We start from the raw sequence: 21,920 nt of genomic DNA on the forward strand, positions 1-21,920 counted from the left end.
GACGGCCGTTGTTGATTGATGGCGGTGCTGAGTGGTGGGGGCTTCGGGCCGCTGACATGGATTAATCCCATTAGCATAACAGTGGGTTGCACTTTTGTTTCGAGCATGATATTCTGCTCCGCGGTCTATCTCTATAAGCTCAATAAGGACCAGAGTGCCACCCTATTGTCGACTGTCACCTTTCATTGTGCGGTGGATTACTGCTCCCGGGCCAGACTGGGGGTTTCACATGCTCGGGCAGACACGGCGACCAAAAGGATGAAGTAAAGAGTGCTGATCAACACACACACAAACACACACACATGCTGCGGCCTCGTCACGGGGGGGCTCAAGCACTCAGGCGGTCCGTTAAATCGATATATTGATCGGTATCTCAAGAATGCTGCAACTTTTTAAAAAAAAGCACACAACATCCCCAACAAGACCCCATTCTCCTCCTTCCCTCCATCTGCCTTGCTTCTTGGAGATGGGTGGGGGCACAGAGGAAGGGTTAAAGTCGGGGGTGTAGGGCTGGGCCTCAGTAGGGGAGGAGGAGGAGGAAGAGGAGGGAGGGACGGGGGGCTATATAAAAACTGACAGAACACAAGTGGTGCTTTATCCACCCTGTCCCGCTCTGGGTAAGAGGAAACCCTTAACTGCTCGAGCTCAGCCCAGCTTCACCCTTTTTTTTTTCTTTCTCCTGCATTTTCACTCCCACCCGACGGACGTGTGCGCGCTCAGGACGAGAATGGCAGCATCATCTGCACAGAGACCCAGCGGGCCCTGCCAAACGTTGGCACTGGCGTTGCTTCTCATCGCCTCGCTCCTAAACGGTGAGTAGTAAAACAAAATGTAAGGACAAAACAATGCAAAGGGGGTCAACTTTTTGTGGTGCTGTGGCCATCCATGGGGGAGAGGGCGGGCCAGGAGGGGTGGAGTCGGGCTGGAGGAGTGTTTGTTTGAATGGCCTTTGAGTTGAATCCAGGTTTTAACCCTACAACTTTATTTTACTCTCTCTGGAATGCAAACATACCATTTCAGCACTGAAAATAAATGTGAGGCTTTTTTTTTTTACGGGTTTCATACATATGGTTTTTCCTTACAGACACAGAAAACATTACTTTGGAGTGCTTTGGCAAACAAAGGGATCATCTTTTTTAGAGGGAAGGGTTTTAATTATGTGGAGGCACAGCCAAGTCTGAAATGATGAATTGAAGTCCGGATCTCTATTCTGAACTTTTACAACATCCTGCCGAAATAGAACTCCCTCTTTTATCGTTCTATTTTAAACAAACTATTTGTGAACCTTCCTCCGGCGCTATGCTCGCTATTTCATTGACCCGATTCCCACGATCTTCAAGGACTTTGAGAAATGTGTGTATTTATATTTAGTCTTGTAATGTGAGGCCGGTTGAAGCGTGTCTGAGGGGAGGGTGTGAGAAGTTTGGTTGTTAATGTGCGTTTCAAATGGGGTTGTGCAGATATAGAGGGAGCTTTATTGAGGCGTCGGGGAGAGCTGATGCTGTTAAACTATCAGTCAAGGCGACATGTGGCTGAGCTCTGTGTGCAGCAAGGACCAAGTTTATTTGGAATGGAACAACTTCATCTGGTGTCCGTATGAAGACTATCAACGTCGTATCAATTAGTAGGGTGTGGCCAATTAAAATTCAGGCCCGGCTTCTGATATCACCACATTTCTGAACAATGAAGTCACTTTGAACTTTCTCCAAAAACCTGCAGCTTCTTTCCAACTTTTTAAATAGTTTGCCCCAAGCTCATTTTAAATTGAGTACACTTTAGAACACTTTTTCTGTTTTTCCAAAAGTAAAAATACTGCTCAAGTACTTGCTAAAGCTTTGAGCTGAAGAGCAATCTGTCCTCCATTAATTGCCTGCAGAGACAGGGAGAACATTAAGAGATGTGTCATGTGGTGAAAAGAATTATCTGTGAAACTTTTTAGACAGATGAGCCTTGAGTGGTGGACAAGTTCAACTCAAAGTAAACCCAAAGTAAGATGCCAGAAAAGATGGAGCTGAGAAATGATCTAAAGCTATAGGATCATCTGCATTGCTCTCTGTTGTGGCTGGAAATGAACCACACACACCAAATTGCTTAATTCAAACCTGCTGTCTTGTTCATGGGATGTCGCTCATATGGGAATGAGATCATCGGCCATGAGAGGCATCTGCATGTGCTTTGGAAAATGAAACCGCCTCGGACATGATTTCAACCTATAGATCCTGAACCAGAGGCGCCGAAACGTATAATCTGCTTTTGAGGAGAAAAAAAAAGAAATGCAATGTTTATCATAAAGTAACTCAAAAGACGTGACAAACTGCATAAACAATACATAAAATGGAGCAGATATCCGATGGAATACAGATGGGAAACACAGCGAAGACATCCTATGTCAAACAATATTTCACAGACGGGTTAAACCACCTGTCTCCTGACAGGAGATGGGAGGAGGGAAGAGTTAGGCAAGTGGAGGGAAAGACGGGCTTACTGTACAAGTTCACTGTGATGAGGTCAGAGCGGATTCACAGATGTCCGGGAGCGTAACTGTTACCCCGACAACCTGGAGGAGAAGGAGAAGGAGAAGGAGGGGGGGTCTAAACAGGAGACAGAAACACTGGGGAGTAAAACAAACCCTGTTGGGAATGATTAGCAGACATCTTTTGGGAAATCAGCAAGAGGAGGGGACCGAGAGACGCTCACATTTACTTTGTTGTCTGTCACAATGACTGGAATGTCTCGCGCCCCGGAGGATTTCTGAAAACTGCACTCATGAAACAATTACTGTAATGCAGTTTAAGCTCCGCCTGAGCTGTGAAGTGTTTTTTATTTTAGGATGCTCTCTATAGCAACCGCCCGATCGCGGTGCCGTCCCTCGGGGCCTTTAATTATGTAAATCATTGTTTACAGAGTACCGATAGAAGTAACGGACGCAACCAAAGAATCAGAAGAGCCAATGTCAACAACGCAGCGTTCAATCCTCCCGTGAAGAAAGTAGCACAGAGTGAGAGCCAAGTCCAAAATGCCAGTGTCAAGTGGTCGACATCTGGGCGCGCACACAAACACGCTCATACACACAAGATGCTCACTCACAGGGGAAGGTGTGTTTCATCCGGTCCTCTTAATAGGAGAAACGGCTGCTTTTTCCATCCCGCTCTCAGCGGCCTTGAACTCGTTCCAGCCTCTGTACTTTAAAAAAACACTTGATTTACCCGCCGCGCATTCAAATGCACGCGCCTGCATGTCACAGCCAAGCAAGCTGCTTTATCAAACGACCAGAAGGTGCCGGTTCGTGCCCGGATCTAGAAATGGAAGACACGCAAAAAGGGGGATTCAAGATGACTAACACACACTTTAAAGAAAAAACGCTGACGCTTTAAAAGCGTGCACTCTAGTTCACGTCTTAATGGCCTGTGATGGTTGTTTTTCACGATGGATGTGTGTGGAAGTAATTACTCTGGTAGATCTTTTTTTTTTAAAGATATAGTTCGTCACGTGTTCTTTCTGGACAAAATCAATGTTGAGCCTCTGAGCCGGTGACGCCCAGATCTGCTTCACTCTGCAACAGGATCCCCCCAACAGTCTACCTGCACACACTCAAAACCAGACGGGCTCATTCAAGGTAAATGCACAAGGCAGTGAAACTGTAGCGGGCAAATTGTGAGAGACCGTGTAAGGAGGAGGAAGAGGAAGGGGGTTATAATGCTCCCAATTGAAAGCAGATGTCATGTTTCCTGATTGTGGTCCCTAGAAGCGGGCGTCATGCTCTCGATAAGGGGGCTGCAGTGGCCTCGGGGGCCTCGGGGCCGGGCCGGGTGCTGCAGCTGGGCAGCGCTGGGTGAAGTCAGTGCTGCTTCCACGGGCCTGATTGAAACCATGAGATCCAGTTGCTTTTCTGCCAAGAGAGAAGAATGGGCCGCCTTCTGCTATTAATCGCTGTGACAGGAACGACAGGGGAGGATGGGGTGGGGGATGAGGGGGGGGTGTTGATGGGGGGGGGGGCATGATAGCGGGGTCAGCGGTCTGTTGTTTCAAAGCGGGTCGAGTTGCAGAGCATGTTTAACCATAAGGGACTGAGCTCCAATGTCACATTCCTCTGCACGCTCTCTCAAATTCAGAGGGTTTAAGATATGACTTGCGATATAAAAATGACAAAAACACTCCTTATTAGGGAAAACATGCAGTGATTAATGCTTTCATTCAAAGAGAAAACCACATATGGAGCTACACTATCCAAGAAAAAACATTGATATTGCACAAACAGTTTCAATTTCTAAATTGACGGCTGGAGCTTCAACTGAAAGAAAGTGAACCGGCCCCTTGTTTATAGTGCATTTTGAGAACATTAAGAAAATTATAGTTTAAATCCTAGTGTAATTATGGGAGCTATTGAAAGGTATTTTAAAATGATTACACTCATCGTTTTGCCTCCCATCCTCTACTTTAAAAATCCTTGTTGAGATGTGAGCGGGACTGGGAGCGGTGCAGCGGAGGGGGCGTGTGCTCCCGGGTCAGATTTCTATCCAATGGATGCTAGAGTGATGTCAGAGATCCTCTAAAGGGGTAATTTGACAGTGCAAATTTGAGGCAGGTCCAGAGGCAGCAGTGGAGGGAAAATTACACTTAATGGCGGTTCAATTCGGCAATGTTTGTATCGCTCAGAATTGCTGAAATAATAGCATGTTATGTGTCACACTGCAGAGAGGGCACACCGTCACATTTAAAGAACACCTACACTTTAATTACCATTTCAAAATCGTACTCTGAAAAAAGTTAATGGTTTACACATAAACCCTGCATTAAAGTCCCAGAGTCTAAGCCTTTTCCCACAGATCCCACTCAATCAATAATGTACTAGAAATGTATACGTACCGCATATTCTAGACAGATACATAGGGAACATTTGCAGGATAGGGAACCCAGAGAGAAAGGAGGAGGCCATATGTCTTGAGAATGTTTATAGAAGCTGTCTCGGCTGGACAGACTCTCACGCACTCAGTCAAAACAGTTCGGACATCTACGTTCAGCTTTGAAAGCAGAACGTTGGTCATGGCGCTGGTCAAAGCTGCAGACTTATTAACTATATGGTTTAATTCCCAGTGAAAAGACTTTTGCACGTGGTAACTACCGCGTGGTGGCAAAGGTGCTAGTAGAACCTCCGTCCTTGTGATTGTGTGGTTCGCCGTCGTGTGCAGACCATTATCACCATTATCACCTCACTGCGCCCCTTTACACAGCACAGCAGAGGCAGGTAGAGGCCGAGGGGCCCCCGAGGGTATAAGGCCACATTTTTTGGGGGTCTGTCCCTTATGAACATGTAGCTCAGGTCTCTGGAAACCAGGCTGCGAGCCTCGGGAGGGTCTACTAATATAAAACATCCAACAGATGGTTCATGTTTGTGCAATTCATTTGCAAGTCAATGTGGTTTTTTTCTGAACGGTATTTGTCGTGAACACTTTAAGGTTTGAGTTGCGCCTGTATATATGAAACCACAACGTGAAAACTCTGTTGTCCGAAACCAGGAAACTTTATAACTCTGACCAGATCCACTCCTTCCGTTCCTGCCTTTCACAATAAAAGCCCTAAATGCATAACAACATTTGAAGGCGTGCCCATTGTTCCTCACGTCCCTGGTGTGTAAAGGCCTTAAGACCCACAATAGAGGGTGCACAGTGAAAGATGTACAGTACTCAGAGATGTATGGGTGCAATGGCTGCGTTTAGAAGAGGGTGTGCAGAGTTGCACAACATTTTACATTTGAATCAATGAAACTCAACGTGAAAACCTCTCTGTCAAGTAGAGGAAGTAGAACAAATCTGGGCAGTGAAGTTTTTTGTAGAGTCAATTCTCAAAGTCATTATGAGGCATTAATGCAAAGTTATGCAAAGAAGTAGACCTGCGTCTTCATGTGGAACTTGTGTTGACATTACATACAGCAAGCAAAGCTTCCTAGGGCCACGGTAGATAAATGAGCTGTTGCCATATGGCTCTTGGCATGTTGCTTTACATTACACTATACGATGTGGGAGGGGTGCCGGCTGGAGCCTACATCTCACCTCGGTAGATGCCTGGGATTAGCTGTGCGTGACTAGGAGAGGGCGAGCAGACAGCGAGAGTTGGGAGGGAGGGCGTTGAGCTGAAGGCTTGTCTTCTTCTGAAGCCGGCCACATTCCTCCACCCAGAGTCCCAGGAGATGTTGTGAGGGGGGGGGCGGAGCAGTTCAAGACCGCAGCCGTCACTCAGGGGGCAATCTGGTGGGAAGATATTCAAGCGAGCAATGAAGTCAGAACCCCGGCCGCACAACAGACGGAGTCAGGGCTGATTAGGTTTGTCATATTTGTGCAATGATAAGCTAGACACAGGGCTGATGAGTGACATCGTGGCTGCTATCATTGCACAAAAAGAGGGGAGCGAGTCTGTGTGAGCATGTGCGGTGATGCGAGGCGAAGGGGCGTCTCTCACGTACAGTGTGTGCTAGTGGAATGGTCGGCGCAAAAAATCTGCAAATAATCACCTTTAGCTTCGGCTCCGTTTGAGCGCGCTAGTGGAGGCCGGCGGGGCGGTGATGGGTTCAGGGGTCACGGCGTCAGGAAGTGTGCCGACCGCACACAGGGAGCAGCAAACACCGCTGTATCAGTGACAAAAAGGAACAGGTCAAGGTTACATTTCACAAGAAAGCTGCTCGTAGTTGCAGTTCCTGTGAATGAAGGTTAGCACAATAGCAAGATTTCCTGGTTGTGTAACGAGCCTTACATTTTTTTTTATTAATAAGCAGACTTGACGCTTTTAGTTCTACAATGAAAACCAAACAATGAAAAAGGCGGCCACTCAGATCCCGTTGTTTCTGTTGGGCATAAGTGGCAATTACGTGCAGAGGTTTCCTGCCATCTGGGCTCTGGTCTGTCAGGGGAGTTTGTTTGTGTGTGATGAGTGACGACTGGTCAGAGACCTGTTTATTGCCGGCGTTGCATGAAAAATAAATAGAAAACAGGCCGTGTGTTATTGTGTCTGAAACCAAACAAACATGTTTTGCTTCATGAAAATGTTTTACAAGTGTGCTCGGGTCCTCAAAACAGGGGAAATCAATGCAAGTTCCATTGTGTTTTTTTTCCATATATATATATAAAAAAAAAAATGGACAAGCAGATGGATTTCCAGCCACTCACCACAATACCTCCCCAATGTCCCATCAGAATCTTCTCCAAAAAAAACCACAAACTGTAACTGAAAAACTAAACAGAACCATGAGCCGCAACATCAATCTTCAGACTTTTCTTTTATATACGCTGACAGATTTTCACCCCTTTCAGTCCGCTACAAATCACCTGACGGTGGAAAGTGATCACAGAGCTGTACCAACACATTTCAGCCTCTGCTCTCTCACACTCCCGCTTGTGTCACCGTTTCAAGAGAAAACCTGATTTATGCACGACCGTCTCACCCATTTGGAACCTCATCCTTTCCGGCAAAACAAACAGTCAGACCACACAGAGACGGGTGAGGGACGGCAGCTGTAGGCTACAAGCTGCAGATAGACGGGCTTAACAAGGTTAGGGAGTCCTTGACCTGACGCCGGTCCACGCCCACGCTAATGCTCCTAATGGTAAACTGGAGACAGTTGAAACTTGAGCATGTCTGCAAGAGAGAAAGCTTTCTTGTCCTTTATTGTAGGTTTGCAACAAGGAAGGAGAGTGCAAAACCACTCAGTGACTCTGGTGGGTTTCCTCATCTATTTGAACAAAGTGTTGACTTATTTCCCCTGCACAGGCACAGTATGACAGACAGCTGCGGTGGACAGTTGCGCGCACTAAGCATGCCAGAAGACCTCAGAGATTCCTGCCCCACCTGCTATGACAGCACATCCGGCGTTTACTCTGTACTTGTGGCAACTGCCTGTCACACTTATTTAGCTCAGGAAGTCCGTGGCCATGTGTGGTGTCACAGTGCCACCACTGTGTGAATATACAGTATACGGGACGGATGTGTGAAGTGGTGACTGCAGACGGCCGAGAGGAGACTGTATATATGTGCAGCAGAGGGGAAAAACAACTAGTGCTGCACAATGAAGGCAGAAGGAGGAGAATAAAGTGAATGAGGAACGATTTTGTTATAGTGTAAAATGTAACTAATGTAAACAAAAAGAAAATATTCATGTAAAAATACAGAATAGATGTCAAACCATCCAATTAACTGTTGAGAATACCTGCAATTTGGTAATGGTAAAACATATTAGTGTGTTCTAAACATATTTTAAAAGTACTATATGAAGATCTTATATTTTGTGTTAGATTTAAGCTAATGCTTTACAGTCACATAATATACAGTCTATGCAAGGTGAGATCAAAACCATTAATTAAATGGAGTACGAGTGGCAGTAAGTTCTAGTTCAACAGGGGGCAGCAAACCTGAAATCAATCACAAACTCAACCTGGCAACCAGCGAGGAGTCACACGGCGAGAGAGAGTGAGATGTAATGAGATCTGCAGAGGTGAGGCATTAAGGGAATGTTTTGAGAGTGAGGTAATGCTGTTGTTGTTAGACAGAGAGAGGGAAATCAGGGTTAAAAGGAATGCATGCTGGGTATTATGGTTAGACTCCTGAAAGCTACCCTTGTAATGTGACCTAGTCAAATTAGAGCGATAAAAGGCCTCAGCTCATTAGCTTAGTGACTGCAGGGTGTGGTAGCTTTTTTTTTATTACTAATTTGCTCAGAGAATTAATCGTGCCCTGAAAGTTATCCAGGTTAATATAAATTTTGCAGGTGGAATAATTCACAGCTGCAGGAGCCCGACCAGAAATATCCTATCAAGACTTTGATTTAGTGCTGCAATTTATCAAGCACTCCGTCCCCAAAGTCAAGCAGATCCCTGAAAATGGAAACTGGTATAATGGCCTATTACATAATTAAAAAAATTGGAAAAAAGTGATGTTTTCAATGGCATCATTACTTGGCAACTTCCAGCAGCGCGTTTAACTTAAAGCGTCAGCACGGTTCAACGGGGTAGATGGAAAATCATTCCACTCACATTGACATATTTATTTAACTTATTTTTTGTATATCCCTATTCTTGCCCGACCTAAAAGTGAGTCACTGTGAGCACGGGGACTCTTTGACAAAACCTCAGAGGGAGGAAGATTGCATTTCAAAGTAAAGACATCGTGATCCATGGGTCTGAGCACATCCGTTATCTACTGCGATAAAGACCCTTTGACTAGCCTTCCATCCCCGTAGAGCCTCGAGGGACACAAAGAGATCTCACTGTGAGCTCTCTCACACACACACACACACACACACACACACACTGAATGAGCTCATGCATTCCGGATAATTGACGTTACGATAGCTCACCGGCGAGCACTACCAAATCATCTGACCCACAAGCTACTACCTCATATTACAACGTTATCAAATCATGGCAGCAGAACTATCGTACACTGCGGTGACGCGGGATAATACCTCAGATTCTTCCCGAATGTCGGGACTCGAGGGGGCTGGAATTAGAAAATGGGAAAACATCATCGCTGAACATAGAAAGTCCACTTTGGTACACGTGTGCAAGTTACTAACATCATTATATAAAATGCATTTACATCTTGCCACCATTTAGAGCCAGTGACGTGCAGATTGCCCAGAAACACACAGGAGAAGCCCAACTGTATCAAATGTACATTATTAGTTATTGCCACAATTGCATAGAAAGGCAACAGATGTTTTTTTTTACACCACATAGCAGACAGACAGACACAGAAGTGCATTTAAACATCAATCTGTTTCGTGTGAACCCTTCTGGTTTGCAGCACTTCCTTATGATAAGGAACATGTTCAACTGTTCGCCACATGTCCATTGTATGTCTAGCTAACGCCGTGTTTGTTGAGAAGCTCGTCCCAGAGGAGGAACAGGAGGTCAGAGCTTTCGGGATGTTGTACCGAGGGTCGGTTTATTTGCTCAGGCCGAGGAGGTGAAACATTCCACCCCCGAGTTATTAATTGCAGACAGTTTCTCGGGTGCTGAGGGTTACAGATGTGGAAGTCACACCCTGAGAGTCGGTTGTTACTGTGCACACAGGAAGCCGATAAAAGAGCTGATGAAAGGGAGCAAAGAGTGGCATTATCACCTTCAAATTATCGAGAAAAATTGAGAAAAAAAGTGACATTAATCCCTTTTCTGGTTTTACAGCAGGAGTCACGGCTCAGGACGACGTCACCGCCACGCAGGGCGCCGTCACAGAGACGGAGCCGACTCTGGCGCCAGAGGCATACATACGAGGAGACATGACGCCAGGGATGACCGGAACTGCTGGTGAGAAACACTCACTCACTAGCATTCATTTCTAGAAATGCTTTTGTGAACGCACTCGATATCACATCCGAGGAAACTACGTAATTCAATGTCACTATCAACGTGTTTGACGGTCTCTGCGTGGGCGCTTTCACATCTTGTGACTGAATTAACTTTACAGACTGAATGAATTAAAACCTCAGAGCGTTCCTCTGGAAACAGCCACGCCCAACCGCGTGTCCCTCCCAATAGAGTTCATGCTTTAGGAACACCATCAAATTTAATGTATCGTCATCTGAAAGATATTATATTATACTGCAGAGACAAAAGGGGAAAAACAGGCCAGAGCAACAGCAACTTGATCAAAGAGAAGAATACATAAATAATCCTAAATAATCAGTTCTTCTGTAGAAGCCTGATTGATTCAATACCATAGAACATGTGGTCAACATGCGTTGATTTTAATTCGTACATACAACAAATAATAAGAAAACAAAAGAATAACCAATGACATGAAGAGTAAACATATGCAGCAAATTCTAAATTTAATTAATAAATATATGTTTTCGAAAAGGAGAAGTAAACAGTTATAAGGCCCTCCTCCTTTCTATAACTTAAAGAACACATTAAATAATGTACTTAATGTTTAAACACACATCATTATCTAACTATATATATATAAAACGAATATAAACACAAACATCAACATCAAGCTTCACGGAGAAAGAGTTGATGAAGCAACACTTAAAGTGTAATTCAGGCCCTGGGTTGCATGAGTCATATCTATCAACCTCTGACCAAGTATGTGTCGTTTTAATATCTAACAGATTGACAGTTTAAGTTGAATTGCGTTTGCAGAGCCCCTTGATCCACAAATTGTGGTTTTCCCGACCATTGTCTCTCTGACTGAAGCGACTGAAGAGACTGAAGAGACTGAAGCGACTGAAGCGACCACAGCAGCAGTGACGGCGACAGAAGAGGCCGGACTCCATCACAACCAGGCAGCTGGCGAGGGAACGGGGGTCACAGCCGAGGTTCACGTCAACACAGTGACCCCGGCACCGCTGCCTGCCAGAGGCGACGGCCCCAACAACATCCCACGGGTAAGATAAGACGGCTCATGACGTCATGCAGATATGAGGGTGCTGCTTGTGATACGCAGTCTAGCTGTATCTGTGGGGTCGACAAAAAGACGACCTCTGCTTTAAAGTCAGTTATTTTTTTAAATAAAGAGCACAGAATAACAATCAAATACCAGAAAAATGTTAGCATTTATACTTGACATCATTCATTACTATTTTTGTTGGGGCACCCTTTTTGCATCAAAGTTTTAAATCTTTTAAATGACGTATGACACTATTTGCAAACGTTCTTCTCTAAGGAAGAGTGATTGTAGTTTTTGCAGAAGAAAAAAATGTTATATTTTCATAAGCCAGTGAGACTGATTTGACTTTTGTGTGTGTTTCTGACATGATAAAACAATTGTGTTATACATGCTGCGCTTTAGGTACACACTTGGAATTAAAACAACATTGAATAAAATGCTTACAATAGAGAGAGTGTTCACCACACAGTGTACTGTAACATGGTGAAGGCGTCGGCCAACGAGGACAAACATCAGCCATGAGCGACACGGTGAGACGGGCTAAGTCCTGGGATAACAAAAGGAGTTTTGGGTTTCTCTCTGCAGCTGGTGCCACAGGATGACGTCGTCTGTGTCAGCAAAGAGGCCGTCCAGGACAAAAACGCAGTCAATCTAAGACTCAAGGCCTCCTCCAACTGTGTAAGTCCAGAAAACGTGCTTGTGTATCTACTGGTGTAGGTTGAGTATAAGTCTGTTTTGTGTGGCAGAACAGAAAGACAAAGAGAAAGTGTATTTGCACTCAAAAAAAGACGATATTTCAGTTGCTTTTGACGATACAGATGCCATACGATTCCTGCTGGGGTGCAAAATATTCATGCACGATAACGCACAAAGCAACAAACTGCACGAGAGAGGAAAACCGTCCCAGTTGGCCTTCAGCTCAGCAGGACATGCTTCCCTATTTAAGAGCCAGGCGACTGTTGCTCCAATGCACATAAATCAGCGTCCATCCCTTTTTCAACATCTTCGTCTCACGCAGGGGAGGAAAGTCCAAGAGACTACTGTTGCGTGTAAAAACCGAGGTGAGCACCGTGGGTGGGCTCGCCAACGCCGCCCGCAGAGCGTGTGTGATGTATGGAGAAGCCTGAAGGCCCAGCGTGGGTGTGTTTGTGTTCAGAAACACAAACTCTTCAGGGTCTCGGGATAACAGCTCGGAGGGAATCACAGCGCCGAGGTGGAGGTCTGCCCCCACTGTAGATGCGATTGCAGCTCACGCCGCCCAAGCAGTCAATGCATTATTTAACATTTAAACAACGCATAAACAGCTGGAAGCAGAAACATACACATAACTTGTGTACTTAGAAGAAGAAATGAACCGCATTCCAGCCATTTTATTGTAATTTTGTGTTTGTTCCGCTTCATGGAAGTTCATCTTGGTTTGTTTCAACACAATATTTAGCCGTTTGGAGTAAACAGATCTAAAGCGAACTCTGTTTCAAAGCTTGTTGCAAATGTAAGTTGCAAAAGTTACCAAACTTTTGTTACTAGCATTTTGGAACACAGTGTTGTAGCACCTAATAAAATCAAACAATACATACATTCATATACAAATTCTGATTTACATACATAGTGAGAGAGAGATGGTGCCAAACCGGCACATCCTAAATCTGCATGTCGTGATTATTAATGCTGGAGTCGGCCTGAGGAAAGAAGTCTGGTGCTCCGGCAGCAGATACATCTGCATCTCTTGGCCGACGGCTGCAGGCTGTAATGTTTCGTCCGTGAAACTTACCAAGAACTTGGCACAGGAATTGCGCCTTCTCTTGTTCCCTGAAGAAATACAGACGCTTTCTGAGCTTTCTTTACACAGAGATCAAACAAAGAGCTTCTTAAGACAAAAGATTTCCAGATAAAGGTCACTGTGTCCTGCCCACAGCTACAGCGCACATCGAGCCATCTGTGCACTCAAGGAACGGGATCAAGGGCTCCTACAGTGTGGTAGTTTATGCTGTTTGGATCAGATTCCATCAGGGGAAATGTTGCACACATAGCCCTTGTTGGCTTAAAGACGAAGGAAGATGAAGAAACAGAAGATGAAGGGATTAGAGGGGGAGTGGAAGATTCAAGGAGGCAGGCGGTGAGGTTTTGCACAGAGCTAATCATTTGAGATCAATGTCGAATGTCAAGTTGTGCCATCTAGAATTGGATCGATTGAACTGTTAAAATAATAAATTAAAAAAAGTCCAATACTTAATTATCTTTTATTTTATTATCTTGCAGAAAGACACCAAAGTGAAGATTGAAAGCGTTCTGCAGGAGCTGTGCGGTGAAGACTGCAAGCTAGATCTCTACCAGGAGGACAACTCGGACCAAATCCTTGTGTCCGGAAAATATGTTGAAGGTCAGTAGCCATGAATTAATATGACCAAAAAAAACACAAAAGCACAAAGACTACATTTGCATGCACATTGACCATGTTCCGGAAAAGACACAGCCTCCTCGAAAAGGTCGACGTTGCAATTGTGTGCACATCCACAGACCTGTTGATATCAAAGTCTTTCAGCATGTTTTAAAGTAGGTGTGGTTCTCCTTCCCACCGGGAATGTGAGCTTTCTTTTGGGCATGCGGATGATATCGGCGTGGGCCATGTCTTAATCGGAACGTGCTCCATTCGGAATAAGGCCTAAATCTCAATATTATCATATTTGGAAAAATAGTGATGGGTGTGCATGTTAATTTAGCCACTGATACACCTCATAAGATGACATTCAGTGTTTTTAGCATTGGATGAGCAGCCCGGGTGATGCTTTGTAACTTTTCTAAATATCAATTTGGATCAATACCCTCTAAGCCAGTATTACAATAAATATATACACACACACACATTAAAAGAGTAGCTCCACTGCTCCAAACCTGAAAAACTCCAAGTTACTTTATTTTGTCATCACTATATGTTTCCGTTAAGTTAACATATCTGCTTCCACTTCTCTAAATTAAATGTAAACACACGAGTAAAACTAATACTTGTTTTTTTTCCCCATTTGCAGATGACGTTGCAGGCATGGCTGACAAGTTCAACAATGACAACATCAAAGATAAGGTACAGTATTATGTGGATGGCATTGTAGGAATTAACACGGCAATAAAATGTTACATCCGCTGGACTCAGCCACCATCCTGTATATTTGCTGGGTGACTCATAATCAAAGTAGACTATAATGTGCTCGAGAATAAAAACACTGTGTGTAGACTTCTCTAAAGCCTTCAGGCTGCCAGACTTCAGTTTCTGTGACAAACAAAAAGCCCACAAACGATCTACTTGTCAGCTGCCAAACATTGTCTCTACTACCTAGGGAACAATCTGGGGTTATGGGTGTGCCTGTCACACCCCTCCGTCTCTTTGCATTCACCAAACACTACATCTTCCTCTTTACTCCAGCATACACTGAATAACATAAACTGAAGAACCTGATTTGTAATTTACCAGCGTTTCAGCCAAACAGTCACTCTTAGTTATGCTGTCTGCTCACGGGGGCTGTTTGTTTTGACAAAAGCTGTGAAGCCAGACAAAAAAACAACCATACTGCCAGTTCTGTAGGTATCCTCGCCTTATGGAAAGGCTTTGGGCGGGGTTGTTTCTTTTCTGGCTTTTATAGTAACCGGATAATGAAGATGTCCGGCCCCGTCAGCTGAACAATTACACGTACAGCGTAACATATGCATTGTATTTCATTTTCCATGCGTGTCAGATTCAGTCTGTACAGAGCGTTTGAAGATTTGTTTGGTTTGCTGGAGGCACTATCATTTTGACTTGGTAAAGACACAAAACAAAACAAAACACTTGACTCATGTTATTTTGTTCTCATTTTTGTTTTTCAGACCGATGTGGAGGAGGCGGTACCTCGTTGGGGGAAGAACTCTAAGTTGGTGCTGGTTTCCTTGCTGCTGACTGGCCTGCTGCTGGCCGCCCTGCTGTTAGGGGGTTATTACCTCAAGACCCACCGCAAGAACTCCAAAGGAGTCAGACTGGTGAGTAGATCAGAAGAGGTGAAGCCGACTGCGTCGCAAATCTGTCGCGGTTTATCTTCATAGCAAAACGTTAACGTTGTATTTCACACAGGCGGCAACATCCGGTTCTGAAAAGTGAATGCATTACATTACATTTACCTGACACTTTTATCCAAAGCGGCTTACATTTTTGCTCTATACACCGTAGACACAGCAACGGGGAGCAATTAGGGGTTAACCTGTTAAGCCCTAGGGTCCCCTAATCGGGGGACCCTTTTATATCAGGAAAATCAAGAAAAAATTAGGGTATAAATCCCTCCCCCCCAAAAAAACAAACATGTTAGGTATCAAAACATAAACATAAAAATCAGGGCTACAATAATATATAATGTACAACCTCTAAACACAACTCAAACAATAAATAGTATTAGGGGCTATGGCTTAAAGGGCTACGTGTCTTGCTCAAGGACACATTGACATGCGGAGCCGGGGTTCGAACCACAAATCCTCTGATTGAAGGAGGGGCATGCTAACCACTGAGCCACAATCATTCCCCGTCAATGCAAAGTGTCTTAAACTTGCATTCTTTCTAATGGCCATCAGGGGGCGACTCCTTTGGTTGTAAAAATAAGTCAGATTGTATAGAAGTCTATGAGAAAATGATCCTACTTCTCACTTGATGCATTACCTCAGTAAACATTGTAAACATGAGTTTACTCACTAGTTTTTAGTCTTCTTCAGTACAGCATGATGTTTGTTTTGTAAGTTATGGTTCCATTGAAGCGATAAAGGTAAGCTTTAGGGCGTGGCTACCTGGTTTTTCCGGTCTGGGAGTTGTCTTTTTTAGTTATTGAATCCTGTCACATCTGATTAAAAAAAAAAAAAGAGTCTAAACCAATGGGTGACATCACGCTTATTACGTCCACTTTTTAAATGCAGTCTATGGTTTCACATCACATATATAATTGTACTCATCTTTTAAGGTTACTACTGATGGGCAGGTCAATGCATGGCCATCAGTGTATGAATGGGTGAATGATGACAAGTAGTGTTAAAAGTGCTTTGAGTGGTCGGAAGACAAGAAAAGCGCTTTACAAGAACAGTCCATTTCCCACCTTTACGTATAATGAGATAATTTGGCTCTACAAGATCCAGGTCACTGAGGAAATTGAACATGGTGACGTTTATTTGAAAAAATAAATAAAAAGCACATATGGATTTGAGGTCAAACGTTTGGATATTCCTCACTCAAGGGAGGACGCACTGGTCTCTTATGTCCTTTAACTCAAAGCAGCTTAGAGTGCTTTCAGCTTTTTCTACATCAATCCTCTGCCAGGGGGCTACAGATGGTTTTAGTTTTTTTCTTTTTTCTTCTCTGAATCTCATGACATCATTTCTTAAAGCGTTTACATATGGCGGCACACCCATATGATAGTTTGGATGGAACGGATTGCTGAATTGCCTTTTTTTTGCATCTTTTTTTATCAAATGTTATCGTCGTAGTTCCTGCCGACGTACAAATCACCTCATAAAACTTAAACAAAGTCACTGGGTTAAAACGTTCAGCTTGAAGCAAAGTAAAACAACAAGCATGCATGCATTCATACTGTTAACCTTCCAACTGCAAAACAATAACCAAACACTTTGAGTACACAGCTGGAAACAATAAAACCCATGAGCAAAGTGTGCATTTGCACAATGCCCACAAAACCATCCACACACACACACACACACACACACGTTTGCATGTTATATTTGTACAGTCAAATTATACTTGTTGGTGGTAAATGTGCATCTTAAACCTGTATGAGCTCTCACGTCAGCGTTGTCCGCATGCTTCTCTTAGGCCGAATCTTTCCAGGTGGACGAGGAGAACCAGGCCAACACCCTGGTGTCCGTGGCCCCCCTCCCCCAAGAGCCCCTCGACAAGCCGACCGTCAACGGCGAGTCTCCACCGGAAAATGGGACCAACCCGGCCCCCACCACTAACGGACACTCTGCCACCCAGACTCCAGTGGCCGACACGGAGATGTGAATGGTGACAACCCCCCGACCTCCCGCTCTGCCCATCACCCCACCGGGACACACCAACCCACAAGATCCTCTGATGCCTCAGAGACTGTCCACACACTGAGACAAATTCAACATGAATCCACCACATACGTTCGAACCCCCTCCTCTGCGCCTCTCGGGACCATGACGACAACGACGATGAAGCTCGTGACTATGATGACGATACTGACAATGCCTGTAATGTGAAAAGTTTGGGATCACTGGCCTTTGCCGGTGCCCAAAAAAAGGGGCCTACATGTGCTGTGTTTGGGACTGAGGCTGCTCAGCAGGGCACTGACTGGGATTTGTTAGCTGCCCTGACTTCAGTCTAGTTGTAACAATCGTTGTAGAATCCCAAAATAATGCCAAATGCGTGCTGCTGATTCCCGAAGAAGCAGCAGCACAGGATCTATTATTTCAATCCACAATGGTGGTGCAAGGGAACCACATGAAGCCATGCAGTTGAGAGGAGACCAGTTTTTTGTATTGTTCTAACAAGAACTGACGCTCACTCAATTGTTTTTTTTTTTTTCTCTATTTGATTTGTGAAATGTTTGTTTTTCGTAGCCTCTATTTTTGCCTGAACCTTGTTAAGACCTCTAAAGCGTGAGATGGGCAACCGAGAAGTGATTGACAGAGATCTGATTTTCTAACAAATTGTCAAACTGTAATTAAAAAGAAATAGTTCTTGTTACTGTTGTTAACCGATTAGCAACGTACAACTCGCAACAAAGATAGCAAGCATTGTTTGGGAGGTAGGAGATGACGCCATCAAGCTATTCAAAACATGGAAATGTCAGCTATTAAACTATTAGATTTACCTCGAGGCTTTAGACTGATCAGCAAAATGAACTTAACTTTTGGTCAAAGGTTCATTTGCATAGGTTGCAAAGTACATTTCCATTTTTGTAATAGTGGTGATTTTAATAATGACATCAGTATACAGATGTGTGGTTGTTGTTGTTTTTACAAATGCAAACTTTTCCTTCTCCCACTACTATCTTTGGGATTGATGAGGAGCAGCAACATTTTTTAAACATTTTTTTTAGAAAAAGGTTTACCCAGCTGGTAAACAAAATCACTGCCAGGATATTTCTATACAACATAAAGCAGATTCAGCATTCCCAGGACCGCCTTTATCTCCTTGTTGATATAAAAAAAAATGCTTCGATCAGTGGTACATATTTTTTTTGGCTTCTCTTTTGAACATCTGGCTGCTTTCATAATGTACTGCATGTGTAAATAGCCCTGCTCTCTCTGTTAGTAGTACCTGTGCCTGACTCATAAACTGTGATTGTTGACAATATCTTCATGGGTTGTCTTCAGCTTACTTCTGTTGCGATTACACGATTTATGAACAGAAGCATTTAAATACATCAAACATCCTCCAAACCAGGTCCAGTAAAATACTTCTTTCACGTTATAAAATGCAGAGCTTCACTCAGGAACATACAGCGTATACAGGCGTATTGTGCATCAAAGACCTTGAAGTTAACCCAGCTACTAAATATCTGTTGTCCACCACACACACACACACACACACACACACACACACACACACACACACACACACACACACACACGTGCGCACATAGATGAAAAGTCCTGCACACATATTATCCTAAACCACCAGTGAAACAGAATTCCTCAGGCTGCATTAAAATGTTAACTTCACCAAAAACGAAGGCCACAAGCTATCATGCAAAGCGGTGCGCTCTTGATCCTTAAAAATCAAATCATCTAAATTGTGATTCATTGCAAACAAACTACTCTTAATTTAATCTCCAACACAGAAAAATTAAAACATGAGCTTGCCTTAAAGTAGACCCTTGAGCGTCCCTCTCAACATTTTATAGAAATGACTCATGTTATGTGAAACAAACAAAGAGGATTCAAAGGTTTAATTTAACATGAGTACAATAAAACCCTCCTTGATTACAAAGTTAGGTTACAGTGGATTTCAGTCATACGGCTGTGACCAGAGGAAGTGAGCTCATCTGCAAAAATCTAAATAAAAAAAACACTTTCTGACCCCACTTTGGTCATTTTATCTACGCTGTTAATTACGTCATTGCTGTCCCGCAATTACAATGAAACATCCATGAATGTCGACTCGCCGATTATACAGAGTGTGTTTCCCCAAATATGAATAAAGTACTTTGTTTATATTTGTGTTATGTGCTGCTCTGCTCACTTTAAAACACAATATTTTCGGGGCGCAACTCAAGGATTTGTCTCAATAGCGCTGCTCTCTCTCCTCTTGTCCGTCTTTCCACGCAATGCATGATGGTATGTGGCGCTTGTGTTCGTGACCATCGGTTTATCCTCAACGACCAGTGAAACAAAACGTGTCTCTGTCTGCTTTTAACCGTCCACTTCCCCAAAAACAAACAATACAACCTATCATGCAAAGCAGTAGGTTAGATCCTCGTGAATCTAATTAAATAAATATGATTTATTGCAAGCAAACTATCCTTGATTTAATCTCCACCAAAGGAAATTAATCCAAATAGAGACACTTGAACTTGATCGATCACAAAATGAAATATACAAATGATCGTGTTATATAAAGCAAACATCAAAGACGATTTAAAAGGAGTAGTATAATTTAACACTGGCTACAATACAACTCTCTCTTCTATGTTTTCAAGGTCAGAATGATGGTTTTCAGCCGACGTTTTCTCGTGAAATGTAAATGTATATTTTGACTGAGGCAGAAGAGCAAAAAGCCCGAAGCACTAAAGCCTGAATGTTGATCATGAGAAAGCAAATCCGGTATTCAAAACATGCCATCACCGGCATGCGTCAGGGAAGTCAAAGGGGTGATGGTGATGAACCGAGTTGCACGTACAGTAGAGGGAGGAGTCTTTAAAATGGTTTGTGCAAATTTCACTAATGCCCAGACAGACCGGCCTGCGCTACCTGGGTGACAGATGGCTGTGGGTGCGCGCTCACCTTGTGAGTTACCTGGGGGCCTCAAAGTATGTGAAGACAGCAGAGTGCCCCACCTGGATTCACCGCTGTGGGGCCCTCTCAGTGAAGGGAGGGACCGTAGACGGCTGGGACTGTGCAGACAAACTCAATTTTGTTTGCGATAACACTTTGCCTAGATTGATAACAAAGAAGACTCAAGAAGTCTTTTGGGAAAAAACTTAGGATAATGCTCTTTAACTGTTCTGCGTAAATATCTATATCTGAGAAACACATTTAGGGTGCTTTCACTCTTTTCTCTCAACTGCATTCATTTCTTCACCCTTAGTGCGAATAGATATTAAATATTCATGAAAGCAAACTTGTGTTTTCACTTGAAGACGTAATGAGTGAAGATTAGAAATACTAAACATCTGCAAACTGGTTCACTGATTGGCTGATATACCTAAATATTTAACGAAACAAACAAGCGATAATATCCTTCATGTATTTTCAGTTCATATTGGGATCTCCTTTATATTAAAATAGAAAACTGTTAGGAGTTACATGTGTATCCTTAACAACAACACAGTAATGTTGTTGCCTTGTAATAATACCAGTGAGTGTTTTGGGGGGAAAAGGGAATTGATGGTTTATGGGTTCCTGATGGCCGTGAAGATTCTGTCACACAACATGCGGTCACAAGGTCACCTGTCCTTCTGGGTGCTCCTGAGCTACAACTCAAAACTTGTCACCATGTTGAAACAATCATGTGAATTTTTTATTCAATCTGAAGCTTTCCAAAATATATATATATATATACACACACACACACACACACACACACACACGCACACACACACACACACACACACACACACACACACACACACACACATATACATATATACACATATATATATATATATATATATATATATATATATATATATATATAGTCACACATATATATATATATATATATATATATATATATATATATATATATATATATATATATATATATATATATATATACACACACAAATATACATATATGCACACATATATATGTGTATATATGTATGTGTAAATATATATGTATATATATATATATATATATATATATATATATATATATATATATATATATATATATATATATATATATATTATAGTATAGACCAGGTATACTCTGACCATGTATAAAAATACACAAATGAATATTGAAAATATATATCAAAAAGTAAAAAGTACAATATTTCCTGAGTCCAACTTTTTTTTGTAGAAGTATGAAGTAGCATCAAATGAAAGTATTCACAAACAGTAACGTTTGCCTACAAGAATCTTAAGTACAAATAGTGACAGAAATTAGACAAATAGTAAGGAAACAATCTTATTTGAGGTAAAGCAGAACTTGAGCACAGCATTGACTACAAATAGTAAATACTGTGGCTCCACCTACTGGGGTCCTTCGTTATTTCAGCTCTTATGATGCTATGTAACATTGTTCCTGATTAGAATAAAAATGTAACTCAAGTGATGTTGTTTTCGCCACGGAAAGTCTACAGCATGCTTCATTTCCACATGGT

General features: G+C 43.0%; 1 protein-coding gene across 1 annotated transcript; it reads left to right on the plus strand.

Annotated features, from left to right (window-relative positions):
- Positions 1–727: 727 nt before the first annotated feature.
- Positions 728–17,665, plus strand: LOC306736615 (hematopoietic progenitor cell antigen CD34; the record flags this gene model as incomplete). Its single annotated transcript, XM_079218267.1, has 8 exons — positions 728–812; positions 10,173–10,295; positions 11,187–11,377; positions 11,965–12,057; positions 13,639–13,759; positions 14,406–14,458; positions 15,238–15,387; positions 17,213–17,665. 8 exons carry the CDS (start codon positions 728–730, stop codon positions 17,399–17,401), a joined length of 1,005 nt encoding a protein of 334 aa, XP_079074393.1. The 3' UTR covers positions 17,402–17,665.
- Positions 17,666–21,920: the final 4,255 nt, after the last annotated feature.

Source organism: Taurulus bubalis (assembly GCF_910589615.1).
Source record: "Taurulus bubalis genome assembly, chromosome: 5".
NCBI classification, from domain to species: domain Eukaryota; kingdom Metazoa; phylum Chordata; class Actinopteri; order Perciformes; family Cottidae; genus Taurulus; species Taurulus bubalis.